General features: G+C 42.1%; 1 protein-coding gene across 4 annotated transcripts in view; it reads right to left on the bottom strand.

Moving 5' to 3' along the window:
* The window catches only part of NNT (nicotinamide nucleotide transhydrogenase), a 244,119-nt gene that overhangs the window by 47,871 nt on the left and 173,932 nt on the right, over positions 1-22,316 (bottom strand). For all 4 annotated transcript variants that reach the window (XM_030193107.1, XM_030193106.1, XM_030193109.1 and 1 more), the window contains 2 exons: positions 18,750-18,910; positions 17,049-17,228 (listed from right to left, as the gene is read on the bottom strand). In XM_030193107.1, coding sequence (XP_030048967.1) covers positions 17,049-17,228; positions 18,750-18,910 — 341 coding nt within the window. The remainder of the gene's footprint in view (positions 1-17,048; positions 17,229-18,749; positions 18,911-22,316) is intronic.

Genomic DNA, 22,316 nt, shown 5'->3' with positions numbered 1-22,316 from the left:
AGGGACTGTAGATGCAGCTCGGCCCAGTGGCAAATTTGTTCAGCCTGCGCGGCTAGAGCTCTGCACTGAGTGCCGCCTTGTCGATTTATGTAGGCCACTGCTGTCGTGTTGTCCGACATCACTCGGACAGCCAATCCTTCCAGAGTCACTTGAAAGGCCAGAAGAGCCAAAAACACCGCTTTCAACTCCAGGCGGTTGATAGACCACTCCGACTCGTCGGACATCCACAGACTCTGGGCATGCTTCCCCTGGCAATGTGCGCCCCAGCCCTTCAGGCTGGCATCTGTCACCACTAGGACCAATCGGGGAGCGCCAGCGGCATTCCCTGCAGCAACATGCTGTCCAAGAGCCACCACTCCATACTGAGGTGGGCCGCAGGGAGCCAAGAAAGTCTGCACTGATAATCCTGAGATACTGGAGACCATCGTTGAAGTAGAGAATACTGTAGAGGTCTCAGGTGCGCTCTCGCCCATGGCACCACTTCCAAGGTGGCTGTCATCGATCCCAACAGCTGTCCCAAGCTCGCGGGCGTGGCATCCTCAGGAGCAGACGGACCTGAATCTGAAGCTTGCACCGCCTTTGCTCGGGAAGAAACACATAGCCCGAGGCTGTGTCGAACATGGCCCCCAGATATTCTAGAGATTGCGAGGGGGTCAGGTAACTTTTGGCCATATTGACGACCCAGCCCAGAGATTGAAGGACTGAAACAACTCTGGCTGTAGCTAGATGACTCTCTTTTTCTGAGTCTGCTCTGATGAGCCAGTCGTCTAGGTACGGGTGATCCCGGATACCCGCTCGCCTGAGAAAGGCAGTTACTACCACCATTACCTTGGAGAAGGTTCGGGGAACTCTGGCGAGGCCAAAAGGCAAGGCCCAAAACTGGAAATGTTTTCCCAACACCGCAAACCGCAGAAACTTCTGGTGCGGGGGCCAAATTAGTATGTGCAAGTAAGCTTCTTTCAGGTCCAGAGATGTGAAAAACTCTCCTGGCTGTACCGCCGCAATGACGGAGCACAGGGTTTCCATGTGAAAATGCCGCACTCTTAGGGACTTGTTTAGCTCTTTTAAGTCCAGGATCGGGCGAAAAGACCCGCCTTTTCGTGGCACCACAAAGTAAATGGAGTAGCGGCCTAGACCTTGTTCGGCGGGAGGCATCGGGGTCACAGCCCCTATCTGGCACAGACTGTGCACAGTCTCCTCTACCGCCGCCCGTTTGGCGGCAGAACCGCATCGGGACTCCACAAACACGTCTCTCACCGGGGCATCAAATTCTATTCGGTATCCGTCTCTGATAAGGTCCAAGACCCACTGATCTGCGGAGATTTTGGCCCACTCCTCGAAAAAGAGGGAAAGTCTTCCTCCGATGACAGGAAACGAGGAGGGGGCCAGAACATCATTGAGAGGGTCGCCCCTGAACTCCAGGCCTTGAACCAGCAGCTGCTGAACGTTTGTCCGAGCGAAAGGAGTTTCTCTGCTGAAAGCGGGCATGCGAAGTGAACCCAGCAGCACACCCCGAGCGGTACCTTCTAGCTTCATGGAAGCGAGGTCTGTAAGAGGAGCAGACCGCCTGACCCTTAGAGGAAGGCTTCGGCCTATCTTCGGGCAAGCGCTGAGGTTTGGAATCCCCCAGGCCTTTAACAATGTTTTCCAGCTCCTCACCAAACAGGAGAAGGCCTTGAAAGGGCAACTTCACCAACCTTTGCTTAGAGGCCATCTCCGCCGCCCAATGTCGTAGCCAAAGAGTGCGGCGAGCTGCCACTGCTACAGCCATTTGTTTAGCCGAGGCTCTGACCATATCTTAAAGGGCGTCAGCCAAAAAGAACAAGGCCGACTCCATCCGCGGAGCCACTTCAGATAAGGTCTCCGCTCCATCACCGGGCTGTTCCACTGCCTGCTGTAACCAAGCCAGGCAGGCTCTAGCAGCATAACAACTGCATGCAGATGCCCGAACAGTGAGACCTGCCAAATCAAAGGACCGCTTCAGAGCTGAATCAAGCCTGTGGTCTTGAATATCCTTCAGGGCAACACCTCCTTCAACAGGGAGGGTAGTTCTCTTTGTCACAGCCGTGACCAGGGCATCCACTTTAGGCATTGCAAAGTGAGCCAAATGTTCCTCACTCAGAGAGCATAATTGCCCCATAGCCCTGGCAACCTTCAAAGGTCCCTCGGGGTCAGCCCATTGAGCCGAAATAAGCTCTTGGATGGAGTCATGTAAAGGAAAGGCTCGAGCAGGCTTTCTGGTACTAGCCATCCTTGGATTAACAGAGGAGGCTGTGCCACTCCCAGGATCTTCAATCGAGAGGGCTTGTAAGGCATCTGAAATAAGCGCTGGCAGCTCCTCGCGGTGGAAAATCCTCACCGCAGACGGATCATCAAGCTCCTGTGGCAATTCTGCACCCGACTCTGGCTCCTTCAACCCAAGAAGTTCCGCCAGACCCCTCAGAATCCTCATAGCCCGACCATGGGGGGGGGGGGGGGGGGGGGAAAGGGGGTGCGCCACACTCAGAAGGGTAATTAGCCCTTCTGCGTTTATCAGGAGGATAAGAAACAGGCAAAGCCAACTCCAAAAGGCCAGGATCCACCGGGGGGGGGGGGGGGGGGGGGGGGGGGGCAAAGGGTCCGAATATCCCTGTGGAAGAGCTCTTTTAAGCATGTATGCCCTATGCAGATTTAAAACAAGATCAGGGGAGAAAACCGCTCCCTGACCACCCGGATCCTGCCCAGGGCAATCAGCTCTATTATTAGCCTCACTCAGAGGGCCCCCCCCTCCCGGATTCAGGGCTCTCTGTCGCAATGGAGGCCGCGCCATGTGGAAAATCCAAAATGGTGCCCGCTGCCAGCTCAGAGCGCGAAAGATCGCCGCTCGCCATGCTCGGGCCGGCTCTACCATCTGTACAGCACGAATTACAGAGCCCCGCCGCTGATTTGCGCTTGCCACATTTAGAACAGCGCTTTACAGTCTCCGCAGCCATCGCCAAAAACGGCGGTAAAATTCAAAAATGGCGGTTTGCGCCAAAAACGTCCCGATCACGGGCCCACCCCGGAGGAGTCAGAAAACACTCTTACCTCACTAGACCGAGTATCACAGCTCCAGTCCTGCAGAAGAATCTCAAGAAAAAAAAAAAACTCTTTTCCAAGATCGCTGCGCTAAAGCGCGACGCGACTTTAATTAATTATTTATTTTTAACACTGTGAGGAAAGCAGAGGCAAAAGAGGTAAATAAAAACACTCCGGACGCTCAGATAAGTGGGAAAGGCAGGGAAAGGTGAACCAATGTGCCTGCATCCACTGAGTGGGAAAGGACAGGGAAAAGCAAGCTAATATGTCCACATCCACAGGGGCATGGGTAAGGCAGGGAAAGGGCTGACCTATGTGCCTTCAAAGTGAAGCTGCTATAGCCTCTAACACCCTGGATAACAACTGGCAAGCCAGGAGCCACCCCCCCAGGCAGATTTTTTATGGAGCTCGAAGAAGCTGCAGCCACCCTGCTTGGGGAGATAGAGAACACTGAAGAGGCAGTGGAGCTAGCTGGCCATGAGGCACTGTGAAAAGTTGAGTGCTCTGTATCTCCCCCTGCTGGTTGATGGACACAATCCATACACAATGGCTTCATCTGCTTGATGACAAGGAAATTTTAGCTTTCTGCCACTTTCACCTGAATAACTGTTCAGTGTTTATCTGGCTGAGTGATGAAGTGTCCCACTAATGAACTATCAGATGTTTATCTGTGTCAGTGTTGAACTTTCAGTGATGGACTGCAATGTGATGAAGTGCTGCATGAAGAAATGTACCCATATACCTAAATACCCAAGTGGGCAGGCTCCAATCTACATTCAGTTGACTAATACCCCCTTTTTAGTGTCATCCATTGTATTTCTTCTAGTATGACAGAATTCAAATTTATTCCCTCCACTGTATGTCTGCATACTACTTTTGCCCACAATTTTCCCTTGGGTGTTTCCAGACAACATGCATTATTCACTCAGCTGCTCCCTAAGCCCCAGTGTTTTAGTGACCTCTACTATGCTTCTAATTAACAAACCTATTTTCCTCATTTTTTTCCCTTATTCTGTTTCATCTGAAGAGAGGAAACCCCATATATGGTCACATTGCAAGTCAGAATTAAATTGCACCAAAACTCGGTAATTGTATTCTTATCCATGTCTGCCTCTGTTATGAAGGCTGCAATGACAATGATTTTGTTAAAAAGGTTAACTTACTGGCTCTAAGAAAATGATGGCCAGGAGCCGTACTCCCTTTCATGAATGAATGTAAGCCATCCCTTTTCACACATATCTATCTCTAGTCACCAATATAGGCCAAATATTCTTTGAACAAGGTTATCCATAATGAACTGAAGTTTTCAGTAATGATAATTCTATCTTCTCTATTATTAGCTACAAATTATTTACAGATTCAACAACCTGGCAAAGATCCTTCACTAATTTTCTAAACCGATTCTGAATCTTTTAAAACTCAATTTTTGTCAGCTCTCTTACTCTCTGGTGCACAATGATTATCTAATTTTTTGATTCTCTGTTCTTCCTTACAAAAACTGTCATGTCAGAAAACACCAAACTTCCCATTCACCAACCTACAACCTTCACCACAGACTTCCCTATCAGAATTTGCTCCTGCCATCCCTTTTAATGTCCATGCTGCAGGGGACATCTTAGTTCATAAACTGAATATTCCCAATAGCTGCTCCTATACCACTAGTGCACTATAAGTGTTTTGTATGGAAAGAGGTATGATATGCCTATGATGAGATCCATGATCCTAGTTCTTCCCAAGCTTGCAATAAAAACTCTTAAACATCCACTGTTAAAGTAGTGCTATATTAGGTGGATTCTGGATGGTCCGAATAATTTCCTAGTTTGGATACCCTCTATAAAACTTTAATCTGTAAGAATGTATTTAGCAATTGCAAAGATTCTATTCAACAGGTGCTGGAGGAGAGATCCTGTAGCCACCTTCTTGAGAACTTGAAGTAACTTTTGGGATTCCCTCCCCCCTCCCCAAATTGGGGATTAGAACTGGCTAGTTTCCCTGTTGGCTTATTTGCAATTCTCCAGATCACAGTAAACTGGCCAGACATGGATAATATGAAGAAAATTATACTCAATGGACTAATATCTTCTTTCAATCTATATAACTATGTCTCATCCTACACATACATTGGGATACCATGGATTACAATATTTTGAACAGATAGCTCTATCCTATTTATTGTGCAGAACAATCTCATCCAGGTCACTGTATTAAGTTCAGCAAAGAAACACCAGACCTTTCTCCCTCTGTTTCAAATGCAATATATATATATCCTGGTTTCTAAAGTCATGCCTTTTCCCTAAACACACACATTGGGATCCCTCTAACTTGGAATCTTATAATAATATAACAATGTGTGTTCACTTTACCAGCCCAAATGTTTCTTAAAATGAACTATAGGAATGCTTCAGCAATCAGAACATTTCTATAAACACCTCATCTGCAACAGATTAATAGAATTATACTTTAATACAGAACTAATACTGGGAAAGATGTGAAAAGCTTTTTGTGTTATGCTGCTGCCTCCTAGTGGCAGCTGAAATTCATTGCCTTTGACTAATTTCTGAGCTCAGTTTACCAAAACACTTACCACCACACACATACACCCCCCCCCCCCCCCCCGTTTACAAAGCTCTGCGGCATTGCCGACAAAGCCCATTCAAAGTGAATGAGCTGTGTCAGCAGTACTGCAACGCCAGCTGCTAGCGTACCTTTGTAAACAGGAGCCTTAGACCAATGATATTTCTTCACTAGATAAAATTATACAATTATCACAAAATAATTAATGTTTAAAATAACGTAAAAACTCTATAACGTTTTATTGTAAAAAAGTTAATTCATCTAACTTCAACATATTGTAAATGAACAACTTCAAAGCTTGTTTAACCAATCTTAATGTTTACAGAGCCTTCATATACTTAAAAAAAAAAATCCCAGCCATCCTTACAAGGATCCAGTCTCCACAGATATATAACCTTTTAAACTTTTAAACTTCTAGGCTAGCTGCAAATAGATTCAGAAAAGAGATGGTGAAAGGGGATTCAAGATGCTCCAGACTTTCATTTTGTGACAGCTGCTGCTTTATCTCCTATAGGCTCCCACACTTCAGTCTTAACTAAACCTAGCAAGGATGCTGTTATCAACCATCCTATAGCTAAAGTCAGAAGCCATGGCTCCTTCAGAAGGTACAATTGCACCTCTGATCTGGCAGACAGATGGTAGGGTAGGGAAAAGAATAAGACTTCCTCCCAGAGTCTGTGCCTACTACCCCTCCTGACAGATAAAAAGTGTACAAACCAGGAGCAAAAATCAGACAAGATTCCTACTCAGCAACTAAGCCTTTGGACTTGTCCTCCTACAGACTGTACACTATACAATCATGCAAGAATGAATACGTATTTTAACATTCTGTTTCCTTACTCTACTGGCAGACTCCCCCCCCCCCCCCAAAAAAAAAAAAATAGCTTACAAACAATGAATTAGAACACTGAACTTCAATACAGGAAAACTCCTAGGATGCGATTTCCATTCCGCCACGACTGCATGAAATTAAGGAAAATTATTTTCTATCCAGTATTTGTACTGATTTCAAAACCAGTCAGAAAGCGAAGATACTTACCTGTATCAGTGTATCAGTACCCGAGATGGTCCAGTTGCACCGAGTACAGCATTTGAAGCCACTGGGAGTCTTCGATAACATGGAAGGGAAGACTGCACTGGCAAAATCAAACACCGCAATGGTGCTAGGAAAAACGCACCGAAAAGGGAGAAGACCCAGCCGAGCATGCCTAAACACGGCCATGATAAAATAAAATAAACTTAAACGCGGGACGAAGTCTAAGGTAGTAACAGAAGGGGAAACTACTGGCTTTTTTAAAATAAAACAAAACGAAAAAGAAGATAACCAGCGAAATCGCGAAAAATAGAAAAAATAGGGCACTGAAGGCACTTTCCCAGGCAAAATGAGGAGCCACAGAGAAAACCGCCACTCCTCACGTGGAAAAGAAACAACTAAGCGCGGTTGCACTATGGGCGGGAGGGCACTCCGCACATGCGCGGTGTGGCACACGCACCAGATGTCTCTAGCAAAGACTTGTTTACTTTGCTATGGAAAATGCTGGTTTCCGGGCCGACGCAGATCGTTGACCCACTTGTGGGAATGATCAACCTGCTGTCCTCGGGGAGAGAGGAAACAAGATGGCGTTCGAGGAGGATGTTGGTCTCTGAGCTCCTGACTCTCGCTAAGCTCTAGGTTGAGATTTCCCTACCCGACGGACATCATGGGTAAGAGGAAAGGGAAGACAGTGATGCTAACCTCCTCAGCTCCCGTAAGCTCTACTCCCCGGCAGCTGACACTTGAGAGTTGCGGAGTACAGAGAATTGAGCCGCAGACACACACGAAGGCCAGCTCAGACGTTGGATCGCCGGACTGCAGTATCGAGGGGGCATCGTTAAGCCCGCCTCTACTCTCTGCTCCTCCACGACCCGGAAGCAGTTTGCTTGCAGTGGGACTCCAGCCTGCTGAGCCGTCCAAAGAGGCAAGCCGACAGGCTGTGAGAGGAGGGCCTTCTACAATGGCGACCCCAGTTAAGACTACTACCTGGAAAGAAGGGGTAGTAAACCCTCTCTACACCAGTGAATTGGGAGGTGCCTCCGGGGGTATTCGTGGACCAGTAAAACCTGCAGTGATTACTCTCGAGAGCCTATGGGACGCCATCCAGGGCATGAACAACAACCTACTCCAGGTAACCGATGTTATGAAAGAGGATATAAATTCCCTTAAAACCTCTCAGAATCTTACCGCTTCCCAAGCACAGAAAAACAAAGAACAAATTGGGACAATGAATGGTGAAATTAAATTTTTCCATAATTTAACAACTACAATGCTCAAAGATAAGGAGATACTGGTTAAAAAAGTTGAATACCTAGACAACCAAGCAAGAAGGAATAACCTTAGACTTCTTAATTTTCCTAAAATACAGTTAATTCCTCCAGTTGACATGTTTAAGAGATATTTGGAAGAAGTCTTAAATATCCCTAAGGATGCTTTACCACCGGTTGCCAAGGCGCAGTACATCTTTGGAGTTAAATCTGGTTTACCAGAACCCCCACCTGATTTAAATATATCTGCTTTTTTGGAGAACTCTTTAGAGACAGTGACACAAAGATTGACTCTTATAGTTTCCTTTGCTTTTGAAGTGGATAGAAATAATATTTTTCGTTTGTATTTTAAGCATATGCAAGCCAAATTTATGGGGGATAAAATTCAAATTTACCCAGACCTCAACAGGGAAACTCAGAAAAGATGTCGTGAGTTTCTAATTTTAAAGCCAAGGATTATTGCCCTAGGCGGATTGTATATGCTGAAGTATCCCTGTAGATGCTTGGTTACACTTGAAAATGTTAGTTATGTTTTTCTAGACCCTCAAAAAATGGCTGTATTCATAAAAGCCAAGGAAGAGGGGAAGGTTCAACCCTGAATGACAACATAGGAAATGATACTGTTAATGCCTGCTAGTGTGTGGATAACGCTCTCCACCTTGACTGATTGAATCTATTTCCTTTCTATTTTCTGATATCTTGTTTTCCCAATTATGGTGGTCATTATGTATATGATTTAATTTTCCTTTTTCATTGATATGATAATATTGTTTAATTTAATCTTAAACTTTGCATTTATAGTGATATGAATGTATTATTTTCAAAAGTTATAAATAAAATAATTAAAAAACCTGCTGTCCTCGGGGAATAATTTTCTTAAAAGCATTTCTGGCTTAACTATTTCACAGAACAGCAAAAAGTAGCGAGATCAACATGACACTCCCAAGACACCGTGGGTATGAGTAATAAAATGTTTAATTAAATGAAAATTTAAAAAGACTCGACACGGAGCCGTGTTTCAGCGAAAAATGCCTGCTTCAGGAGTCTGTTTGTTGTGTAAACCAAAGAATGGAACACCATAAATGAGGTAGTCAAATCAAGCCTTTAAAAAGGCTAATGACAGATGAATGTGCTTAAAAAACAATCATTCAAAACTGGAGCTGAAAACAGCTGCAGTATCGCTAAACTAGCAGCGTGGAGGCAGTTTTCAGCGGGGAGAGTAACAGTTCTTGACTGGAAAAGGCAATACAGTGAGCTGCAGAAATGGGGCTCAAATCGTGCCTCTATTTTTTTCATTAAACACTAGAAAATGTATGAAAAAAATGTGACTATGAGAAAGTGAGTGAAGCCTTATTCCTATGGTTCACACAGCAATAAGACAAGGGCATACCTAAGGGCTTATACGTCAAAAGAAAACCCTGGTGAAGGTGACCTTGATTTCATTGCTAGTATCAGGTGGCCTGATCTTTGGAAGAAAAGATATGGAATAAGGCAGCTCTACATTGCTGGGGAAAAGCTGTCAGCAGATTCTGAGGAATTTGTCACATTCAAATCAAAATTTCAGCGTCTTGTTAAAAGGGAAGGCGTATCAAGGGACCAGACATAGAACTGTGATGAAACCAGGTTAAATTTTAAAACGTTGCTATCAAGAACTCTTGTGTCACGGCTCGAAACCTCTGCTCCAGGTTATAAACAGAGTAAAGAAAGAGTGAGTATACCACTGAACTTTCATTGTAAAGTCAAAAAAATCCTAGGACCTTTAAAACCATGGCTCTTGTCACACTACTGGTGTCCTATAGGAACCAGAGGAATGCCTGGAACTGATTTTCAAGGAATTTGTTCCATTTGTAGAAAATGTCTTGAAAATGAAAAACCTGCATAGGGAAAGCAATCCTTCTCTTGGATATTAAACTATCTCATCCTGACAAGGACGAACTAAGAAATGCTGATAGAGTGCTTTTTTTTGCCTCCCAATGTCACCTTGTGTCAGCCAATGGACCAGGGCGTACTGGAAACCTTAAAGAAAAATATATCACCGTACAGGCATCCTCGGCACATGTAACGATTCATTATCACTGCTTGCATCGGCCCTGCAGGATTCCATCTGCTGCTACCTGCCCTCGCTGTCATTGCCTGCTTCCTGTCTGGCGGAACGCAGCAGATGATGCCTGTACGGTACACCGGGAAAGGACAGGATTCAGAGAGAGGATTGCAGATGCTGCGACGCCATGGGGGAGAGGGGGAGAGAGAAGTGTGGTGCTGCCGCTAGGTGGGATGTGGAGTAGCTGAAAAAAAATCAGCATTTTAAAAAATATCTCCAGGAAAATATTTGTTGTGGTGGTGTGGTGTGGGAGTGGGGAGGGCACGTGCATGTGGAAGGGCCTATCCAAAATACCAAGCCTGGTTACGCCTCTGCTCCAACCCTAGCAAAATCAGGGAGAAAGTTGATTCCTGAGAATGAAAATGAACAAAGACATGACACTGAACACAGAGTAGACAAGGAAGATCGTCTTCCTTTGTTAGAGGAAACACCGGGCTGTGAGAATGCTTGTGAGGATGACATACAAGAATGGATGCAGGCAGACAAGCAAGAAAAACTAATTGACAATGATGTGATTGCCACAATGAAGACACCTCAAGTAAGACTGAACATGTAGTAGATAAAATTATAAAAGTCAGTCACACTGAAGAGATCAAGGCAATTGAAGTTTCACTAGCATATGTGAAACAAGAGGAAGCGACTATTACTGATGCAATGTTATTGAGACGCTGGTGTGACCTTGCAGTGACGAAAAGAAGTAAAATGGGAAAGCAAAGATTAATCACAAAATTTTACACAACACTTTTATAATTTGTGTTTACCAGTTGCACTGCTACTATACAGTACTCTTTATGATTGTGGTTTTACAGTATAATACAGTAGTTTATTTCTATTAATGTTTTAGAACAAGCACATGTACAGTATTATGTTTTAGTGCTCCAATCATGCTTCAGAATGTTTTTTGAAAATTGGGAACTGTATGCCTTTGTCTATGCATTGTTTGAGGGGTTATCATTGTTTTCCGTATTATCAGACTTTTCAATTATCTGACAACAGGTTGGTCCCATCACTTCAGATAACAGACTGTACTGTATTAAAATTATGCATGGACCTTGTACAATGTTTGCGTATTCTTGATGTTTCAAATAAAAGACCTTCTTTAAATCATGCAAACATTTTTATCTGCAGGGTAGTTATAAATTTGTACAAGGAAATTTGTGTGATTCTGAGGGTTAGTCGGAGCCTATTTTATCAAGCCTCATTTTTGTTTTATAAGAACATGCCATATTGGGTAGGACAAATGGTTCATCTAGCCCAGTATCCTGCTTTCAACAGTGGCCAATTCAGGTCACAAGTGTATAACAGAAACCCAAATGGTAGCAAGATTCATGCTACTAATACTGGGAACAAGCAGTGGCCTTCTCTGTGCCTTAGCTCAATAGCAGACTACAAACTTTTCCACCAAGAGCTTGTCCAAACTTTTTTTAAAACCCAGATACACTGACCACTGATATCACATCCTCTGGCAATAAGTTCCAGAACTTAACTATTCGTTGAGCAAAAAAATATTTCCTCCTGTTCATTTTAAAAGTAATACAATACACCATGCAACTTCCTTGAGTGTCCACTAGACGTTGTACTTTTTGAAAGAGTAAAAAAATCGATTCACATTTACCCATTCTACACCACTAAGATTTTGTAGACCTCTATAATATCCCCCTCAAATGTCTCTTTTCCAAGCCGACCAGTCGCAACCTCTTAAGTCTCTCCTCATATGAGAGGAATTCCATTCCCTTTATCATTTTGGTTGCCCTTCTATGAGTCTTTTCTAATTCTGCTATATGTTTTTTAAGCTACAGTGACTAGAACTGCACACAATATTCAAGTTGTGGTCGCACCATGGAGCGATAGAGAGGCATTATAATATTCTTTGTCTTATTTTCTCTCTCTTTCCTAATAATTCCTAGCATTGTTTGCTTTTTTGGCCACTGCCACACACTGGACAGAAGATTTCAGTGTAATGTCCATGATGACACCTAGATCTTTTTCTTGGGTTCTGACTCCTAGGGCGAAAACTAGCATCAAGTAACTATGATTTGGATTCCCAATGTGCATCATTTTGTACTTATGACATTAAATTTCATCTGCCATTTGGATGCCCAGTCTTCCAATTTCCTAAAGTCTTCCTGCAATTTTTCACAATCTGCATGCGTTCTAACAACTTTGAATAGTTTTGTGTTATCTGCCAATTTAATCACCTCATTCATCGTTCCCATTTCCAGATCATTAATAAATCTGTTAAACAGCACCAGATCCCTGAGGCACTCCACTAGTCAACCTCCTCCACTGAGAAAATTGTCCATTTAAACCTACCATCTGTTTTCTATCCATCAACCAATTCCTAATCCACATCAGAACATTGCCTCCTATCCCGTGACTCTTTAATCTTCTCAGGAGCCTTTCATGAAGGACTATGTCAAATGCTTTTTGAAAATCTAGATACACTACATCAACCAGCTCACCTTTATCCATATGTTTATTCACGCATTTAAGAAAAGAAGCACATTGGTGTGGCAAGATTTCTCTTAGCTGAATCCATGTTGACTCTGTCCCATTAAACCATGTTTGTCTATGTGTTATGCTTTCTCATCGTTCAGCCACTGCAGAACTTCCCAAACTCAGGGTCGATGATGCCCAACAATGGGAGCTACTGCCTTGTGTTGAGGGGGAGAGACTCTCATGTTGGGGCTGAGCCCAAGGAACATTCCAGGATTTTCATCCGTCCCATTCCGCTCCAGCGGACTGCTCACTGACCCAACTGGAATCCCGGCTCTCTGCTCAAAAGAATCCATCAAACCCATAACGGAAGGGGCTCTTGGACACTGAGAGGCAACAGCAGCAGACTGGCCCCTTCTCTTCGGCATCACTAAGGAAAACAGGAGAGTACAGCACAGAGTATCGTTCCACATCAGGTGCATGCAGTCATCTTGGATCTGTTTTTGTATTTTTATGGCACTTGCCCTAATTTTAATCATTTGCATTATTTGTAGATTTTGCTCATAGTGATTTCCCCCCTGCTCCCTGACACAGCATTGTGCTCCAAAATACAAACATCCAACATCTTTTCAAAGATCTATTAATAGAATCCAGTTTTTACAATACCTATATTGAACTGAGTGGATCAGTCATAGTCTAAAAAATTAATGCTTTACTACCTGTCCTATTTGTGATCGAAATACAAGTTCAGTATCTATAAGGACACCAAGAATACGAGTAACTTGAGTGTTGCGGAACAGAAGCATTGCAAAGGCAAATGGATAATTGAGGATTATGAGTGATATAGTTGGAAAAAAGTAGAACTTTACAGTTGTCAGTGTTAAGAATAAGGTGATTATCCTGTAACTAATTCGTAACTTTAACAAAAATATCATTGATATAAAAAAAAAAAAAACTGTGGGGCTAAAATGGTCTATTATTGAAAGAAGTTGGATATCATCGGTGTAGATAAAAAAGGTGAATCCTAAACACTGTGCTACAGTAAGCAAAGGGGAAAGAAAGATGTTAAATAAAATGGGAGGTAGTATGGAGCCTTGAGGGACTCCAGAGGTAGGGGAGTAAGGGGCAGAGACAGAATTCTTAAATGTAAACAATGCTGATAGTTGGTAAGATATGATCAAAATCAGTTTAACACAATTCCTGAAAGACCAATAGTGTGAAAACAAATCAATCAAATCAAAGAACTAAGATCTAAAGAGAAGGAAAACAGAACGTAACTTGTCAAGATGTGTATGGATATATGTGGTGATACCGAAGAGGGTGGTTTCGACGAAATCCAGATTGATGTGGGTAAAGTATATTAGTTTTTTCAATATAATCTGCTATTTGATTACGGACCACAGCTTCTACTACTTTAGCTAAGAATGAAATATTTGAAATAGAGCAAAAATTGTTAGGATCAGATAAGGGCTGAGAAGATTTCCAAAAGCTAGGGACTTTCCCTGACAAAAGACTGAGGCGAATCATGGTATGAATGTACGGAAGAAACATGTCCAGAAATCTTTTAATCCAACTGGATGGGAGAGGATCAGACGGAGAAGTGGTAGTATTGAGAAACATAATAGTACATCGAAGATCTTGAAAAAAAGGAATGTGGAAAGTGGTCATAGAAATGCAAAGGGTTGAGTGGATTAAAGGAGCAAGGGAAATTAACTCTACAGAATCCAAATCACTAATTAGAGAAGGTGGTAACATAGGAAAAGTACTTCTAAGTCTAATGACTATAATGGAAATGATCTACCAACACTTGTGCTTGAAGAGGCTGATAAGTAGTTAGCTTCTTCAGTATTTTAAATAAAACGGTTGAATTTGGTGCTTTAGCAATTTTATTAGAGTAACAAGTCTTTTTTGCTTGAAGAATTTTTTGCTTATAGGAAGTAGCGGCTTTATAATTCGTCATTGTGGAAGTAGAAGGGGGATTTATGCCAGTGGCGTAAATCCCCCGTCTACTGGCATTTATAAAGCCGTAGCTCTTGTGTACCAGGGGTCAGAATGGGTACGAACCAAAGATACAAAATGGGATTTGAGGAGAGCCAGATGGTCATAGGCGATCTTAAGGGAATTGTGCCATTAGTCAATTTGCACCTCTAGTAACAATTCTGAAAAGGAATTACGATTGAGTGCAGAAGTTTGGATCAGATTAGCAGGCATTAAATTTTTGAAGTCTCAAGTAGTGTAGTCACAAGTAAAGGGCCTAGTGAAGGGTTTGGGAAACTGGCAGCATGTTATTGAGAAAGAGTGATCAGTCCACAGGAGACAGTGAAGGGAAATAAAATGTAATGCATTAGAAAAGAGTAAGAATGAGATCCAGAGTGTACCCTCCAAATGAGATGGAGACCGAATATGCTTTAAGAGATGTAAATCCAAAACAAGTGCATGAAGATCACCACTAAAAGGTGCAGTTACATTATCCAAGTGAATATTACTATCACCTATGATGATGGGATTGGCTGTGGAGAGACAATGATCAGTGATAAGGGTTTGCAATACATTATAAGATGATACATGGGCGGGGCTGGGTGATAGAAAAGTAAAAAATCCGTAAAAGGAGTAGTGTGAAGACAAAAGTAGAGAAAGCCGATGGAGAGTATTGAATTACCCTGTATGTGAGAAACTTGAAATTTGACAGCACAGATCGAAGCTACGCCCTCTCCCCTGAATGAACGATTGCGATAGAGATAGCAATAACCAGGGGGAGTAGCCTAGTTTAGATAGACAGCAACAGAATCAGCCAACCAGGTTTCCATGAGACGTCACTTCTGGGAGGGTGGGAGTTCGGGTCGCCACATTTGTGGTGGCGGCTGCAGAGACAGGTGAGAAACACAGATAGACCGGGTGATCCTACGTCCCTTCTGGGAGGGCGGGAGATCGAGCCGCCTCGTTCGCAGTGGCTGCAGAGACAGCTGAGGCACACAAGCAGCTCAGGTGATCTGAAAGACAAAAGAGCATGGAAAACAGTCCACAATAGTGTAAAATACACAGAGAGTCCTTGGTGCAGCTCTTCAACAGACCACCACTGGCATGATCTCAAAGTGATCACTGAAAGGATTTGTGATGTAATATGTTGCCTGTATAACGCCAACTCCCACCCAAGGTGGTTCAAAGCGGTTAACAAAACCAGGACATTAAAGAAGAGATAAGGAATTAAGCATAAAACATCTTAAATAGGAATATCTTAAGTTCTTTCCTAAAAGAGCTGTAAGAAGGACTTGCAAGTAACACAATGGGTAGTGACAGCCAAAACTGTACAGCTTGAAAACCAGAAGAATTCCCTAAAATTTTCTTAAACCTAATTTCCACAAATGATGGGAAAAGGAGCAGGAAAAGATCTCTGGATTTAGAAGACCTCCTATGAAAATTAAAAACAACAAGATTTAACAAATAAACTGGAGACAATCCATTAAACATTTTAAACACAAAACAGGCAAGCTTAAAATAAATTTGAACCTGGACAGGAAGCCAATGTAGAGAAACTAAGACAGGGGTCACACTATCAAATTTTTTCATATGAAAAATAAGTCTAGCAGCTGTGTTTTGAAGCTCGCAGTTTAACTGTAATAGCAGCATACAAGCTATTGCAGTAATATAGTTGTGATAATGCCAATATTTGCACCAAAATGGAAAAGTGTTTACGATCAAAGTAATGGCGTATATTGCACAGTTGATGAAGTTTGAAAAATACTGTCTTAATCTAGTTAACTTGAGAATCAAAAGAGAGAACTGAGTCCAGAATAAAACCCAACACTTTGGATGTTTGTTCAACTTTTAAAGAGATCATTGGAAATCACAAGTTTATCTGGAATAGGATCAATAGAAGTGTCTATCCAAAGGAGCTTAATTGTATCCTTGTTTAATTTAAATCCATGAATGGAACTAAGATGTTCAATCATTGATATACAAGAGACAATATTAGACATCACTAACACAAGTTTGAAAACAGGCCTACATGAAAAAGCAATAAATCTATAATATGCTTTTTTAAATAGCCAAACAAGATAATTTTGAAGGCAGTTTTCACAAATAAGCATTTTACATGTACATCTCTGTCCATCCTGTATAGGATAAAAGAACATGAATAGTAATTTTGAATTTTCAAAATTGCGTGTTTTACAGTCATAACAATACTTGCACAGGTAAATAGGTGGACATGTGTATGGATGTGTTTCTTTGTAGGCCATTTTTAAGGTAAAGGGATGGAAAACATTGTTCCCTAAAAGTGCTGTTCCAAAGGCCTGAAGGAATACTATCTACCAGTAAAGTATTACATAAAAGATATGATTCAGATCAGCTTAAAAAAAAAAACAACAACCCTTCTACATCTTTGGCTGTGTCACTAATTTGCATACACAAAATCTTTAGTAAAGATAATCTTGTATGCTACTATGAATCCAACATGAGCTATTTAATTTTTATTTATACTAGGCAAATAAATGGGCTTTATTCATATATCTATCCATACATTTTTTTCACAGTGCTTTGCAGTTTTAATTAGGATAAATGTACTTTTAAATTTTCTTACCACACACATGATGTAAGAGAGAATAGCTCCAGAGGAACCGATGAGAGCACCAACAATGGTGAGCAAGTTGTTGTTCAGCAGGAAGCCCTCAGCACATAATGCCCATCCAGAGTAGCTGTTCAAAACCGTGATAACTACTGGCATGTCAGCACCACCGATAGCAGCAGTCAGAGTCACACCCTACAAAGGCATACAAAGTAGTTTCAGTTCAGCTAATACACTGTGCTCAAAAGCACTCATAAGCAAGTTTTGCAAGAAACATTAAAAATATATGACAAACGACCCAGGAATACATTGTAAGTATTCCTCGCCACAAAAGAGAGGACAATTTTAAAAGGTAAAGCAGTATTTCATATGCATTAATAGCTTTTACAAAATTGCCCCCGATGAGTGGGTAAACTTATTCACAAAGAGCTTGTACGTGCATATATTTACTAGGCCTGAATTGGAGATGGCTTCTAGGAATGAAGCTACGGATGCATTGTCATTTACAGTCATATTCTTATAAAACAGAACAAATGTACATAAGTAAATTAACCAAGGAAATTTAAGTCAAACAGGAATTAGTATTTATTTATTTATTGCAGCATTTATATTCCACATTCTCCAAACAGGTTTAGTTCGACGTGGCTTACAAAGCTAGTAGAAGAGGAGGCGAATTACATTTTAATAGGAAAGGTGGGGGGATAGAGAGCAGGGATGTGAGAGGGCTTGGGAAGAGCTAGTGGGGGAAGAGGCGTGTTACTGTGCAAATGTTTTAGTTTTATGTGGGTAAGAACTTTTTGAACAGATAGGTCTTAAGGTGTTTTTGAAAGTTGCTGTAGGACGTTATGGACTTTAATGGTTTGGGAAGGGCGTTTCACATCTTGGTGCTTTGGTAAGGTGCTAGCCTTACGTGGAGGGGGGGGAGGCAAGTTGGCCCATTTGGCAAGGGTCCCACTGGACCACAAGGGTATTATGTATTTGCAGAGGGGGTGCGGGGGGATCATGTGTTTAGGGAGTCAGGGGTCTGGTGGTCCACCAGACCTCCAGGCCCTTTTGTTTGGGGAGGGGGGGGGCCTGGAGGTGCATGCAAATACATGTGGACGGGTTTCCCCCATTTCTTCCCAATGCCCTGGCAAACCCTAACACTAGCTCCGAGCTGGCATAGGGTTTGCCACAAGAGCAGCGCTCTTGTTTGGAGCGCTGCCTGCTGAACATTGGGGAGGAATAGCGATGACCCTGTTTAGCATACATTTGCATGCAAGTAGCATTCAGTGCCAGCAAGCTCATTGTTTCACGTGTTCGCCGGCTCTGAACATCCCGTGGGTTCACATGCGGGCGCTAGTCCGGCACTAATGGCATCTAGCGCCTGCATTTGTTCTGAGCATCGGGGCCTTAGGGATGTAGGGAAAATGGTCAAGCTACTAATCACGAATCTGGCTCATTAGATAACAAGACTCTCAATCTCATCCTGACTGACAGTTGAGGTTTACTGCAGCATAAAATAACTCACAACAGGTAGAAATTACATTAGAAGTTGCTGCTTTTAGTTTATATAAACAGTTTTCAACTTAAAATATATTTCTGTATGAAAACACACTATTGGGCCCCATTCTCAAAAAGCATTTGTGATGGAATCCTTGTCCAACATGTAAGTGCCTTTTTAAAAAATATATTTGTTAATGTAAGTAACAAATTATCATTGGACTGTTAACTTACCATAATAGCAGAGAGGGCAGAAACAGATCCCAAGCAAGTAAGTCCCATTGTGTAGCTAGGATCAATCATATAAGGAACCAACCCACCTACACTGGCAGCTAGTAGGCCTGCATTCAGGTAATGCCTGCCTGGCAATAGGAGAGCTGCAGAATTCAGAATACCTGCAATCCAACAGAGCATGCATTAGCATTCATAAACTTAAACTTAGTTCAACCGCTAAAGGGACAAATACATATAAATACACACACAAAAAAAAGATTCACCATTTAACTGCTGGAAAAATTGCAAACATTACCTTAAAGTATTAATCAAAACTAGGCAATCTTAAATTAAAAATAATTTTTTTAAACCCTCATAAATCATGTGTTCTTTACAATGCAGATATTTCAATTCTAAAACTGATGCTTCATCAGGTCAAATTCATATTTCTAGAAGAGAGCAATATAGAGCAGAATTTGCCATTAGAATCTCCTGGGTAATTTCTATGATTTATTAAATGGATGTTTATAAACTGTTGGGTGAATGCTGTGTCTTTTTTATAATTTACCAAACTGTAATTGTTAATAAAACATTATACTTTTCAGAGGTAAATGATTTATGGATGATGTAATAAGATAAATATTATGAGCTACATGTGAAGACAAACTAGTTTATAAAACAAGCTAACTTGCCAATCTGAAATAAACCACTAAAATGTTTTCAATACAGCCTTAAAAGTGAAATCCCACATTCTTTACTCACATCACCATATCATAAGAACATTAATAGCAATACTGGGTCAGACCAATTGTCCACTAGCCCAGTATCCTCCTTCCAACAGTGGCCGATCCAGATCACAAGTACCTGACAGAAACCTAAATAGTAGCAACATTCCATGCTACTAATCCCAGGGCAAGCAGTGGTTTCCCCAATGTCGATCTCAACAACAGGCTATGGACTTTTCCTTCAGGAATTTGTCCAAACCTTTTTCAAACCCAGATATGCTAACTGCTTTTACCACATCCTCCAGCAATAGCTTAACTATTCTTTGAGTGAAAAAAAACATTTCCTCCTATTTGTTTTAAAGTACTTCCATGTAATTTAAATTGAGTGTCTCCTGGTCTTTGTACTTTTTGTAAGAATGAAAAATCGATTCATTTTTACCCTTTCTACACCACTCAGGATTTTGTAGGCCTCGATCATATCCTCCCTTAGCCGTCTCTTTTCCAAGCTGAAAAATCCTAACTAGTGCTGTCCAATTCGCGATTTGAATCAATTCATTTTCAGCGAATCGATTTGTTTCTTTTAAAAATTGATTTTTTTAAAAACCCACTATTAGCCGCTTCCTCTGCCACCAGCCACCTTCCCGCTTTCATGCAGGATGCATATCCCGCCCTCCTCCATGCCGCCACATTCGCACCTTCCCCGGTGGCACCCCTAAGACTCGGTGGCTCTCCATTCTCCAAGCCTAAAAGACACACTCTGCTGGAGGGAAGATTGCAATTTCATCTTCTTTGCACAGGATGCCCCCAGCCACCACATTCGCACCTTCCCCCGCGGTGCCCCTAAATACCGGTGGACCTCCGTTCCCCAAGCCTAAAAGACACACACTGCTTGAGGGAAGAATGCAATTCCGTATTCTTCATGCAGGATGCACCCGTACTCCATGCCGCCACGTCCTAACCTCTTTAGCCTTTCCTCATATGGGAAGAGTTCCATCCCTTTTATCATTTTGGTCACTCTTCTTTGAACCTTTTCTAATTCTGCTATATACATTTTTTTGAGATACAGCGATATTTAATGCAATACTCAAGGTGACGTCGAACATGGAGCGATACAGAGGCATTATAACATTCTTGGTTTATTTGCCATCCCTTTCCTAATAATTCCAAGCATCCTGTTTGCTTGTTTGGCCACCACCACACACTAGGTAGAAGATTTCAACATACTGTCTACAATGATACCGAAATTTTTTTCTTGAGTGCTGACTCCTAAACTGGATCCTAGCATCAAATAAATATGATTTGGATTATTCTTCCCAATGTGCATCACTTTGCATTTGTCCACATTAAATTTCATCTGCCATTTGGATACCCAGTTTTCCAGTTTCCTAAGGTCTTCCTGTAATTTTTCACAATCTGCATGTGTTTTGTGTCATCTGCATATTTAATCACCTCACTCATCATTCCGATTTCCAGATAATTTATAAAAATTGTGAAAAATGGCTATTTAACCCTACCCTGTTTTTCTGTCCAATAACCAATTCCTAATCCATATAATGACATTAACTCATATACCTTGATTTTTTAAATTTTCTCAGGAGTTTCTCATGAGGATCTTGGCAAAAGCTTTCTGAAAATCTAGACATTCTACATCAACCAGCTCACCTTTATCCACATTTATTCACGCCTTCAAAGACATGAAGCAAATTGGTGAGGCAAGATTTTCCTTGGATGAACCAATGCTAACTCAGTCCCACTAAACCATGTTTGTCTGGAGACTTTCAGTGATGTCATCTGGGCAATGGCAGTGTTTGCCTGAAGCTCTGTTCGGGACCTCCAATCTTTTGGTGTAATTTGCCTATCCCTATTTGCAAGTACGCAGCACTCGAGACAGAATTTTGCTCTGGTCTATTGGGAAGTTGATTATCCCTATTCGAGAAGTCTAAGCGGCACCCAGGTGAAATTAAACATTACTTTCCTGCTCAACAGTGCGAGGAAAATGGCGGAGGGAGCGCAAAGCTAATCCATATGCTATCTTACCTGTGGATGAAGAAGTTTCACAATAATCAGAGACTGAATTGTCTCCATCACAGTCAGATCTTGCTCCCTTGACAAAGAATGATTTACAGCAGATGTTACAGGAGCTTAAATTTATGCTACAGTCTGACTCTGCAACTGGGGGAGTTGAAGACCCTTATATAGGATCTCCGCAGCGGCCTGGAAGACCTGGGCATGCGAGTGAAGGAAGTAGAAAATCATGTGGAGGAACATATTGAACGTTTCCAGACCTAGCAGTCACAATTCATTAATGCAAAGGACCAGAATTTTATCTTGTCTGACAGAATTGATGACTTGGAAAATAGAACCTGACATGCTAAACTCCATTTTCGGGGTTTACCGGAAATGGAGAAAGCGGAGGATTTCTGTGCCTTAGTCCAAGAGATTAGTTTCCAGATTTTGAAAGGCATACCAATCTGCCCAGATCTAGCTCTCTCTAAAGCGTTGGATATTAAACTGGAAAGGGTGCATCGAGCCCTGGGGAACTCAGCTAATAACAAAACGAGAGATTCATAGCTTGTTTTCATTCATACCCCTTAAAGGGAACTATGTATAAATCAGCACAGAAAGTTGGGGCTATCAGCTATCAGGGAATGGAGGTTAATTTGTTTCATCCTCAACTTTGCAAAAACATATCCTACAATATGAGAAGACTAAATATCGCTGGCTTTTTCCTTTTGGCTTTTTTCAACACAGGGAAAAGCATACAGAGAGCGCACAAGAATGTCTGCGGAAACAGGGTCTATGGAAGGAGGCGGCTGCATCACCTCCACTCACTATGTTGGGTCGACCTCCAACACCAGGTTGG

This window comes from Microcaecilia unicolor, chromosome 2 (assembly GCF_901765095.1).
Source record: "Microcaecilia unicolor chromosome 2, aMicUni1.1, whole genome shotgun sequence".
Lineage (NCBI taxonomy): Eukaryota > Metazoa > Chordata > Amphibia > Gymnophiona > Siphonopidae > Microcaecilia > Microcaecilia unicolor.
The sequence above is the reverse complement of the archived record's forward strand: the minus strand, read 5'-3'. Positions and strand labels throughout refer to the sequence as shown.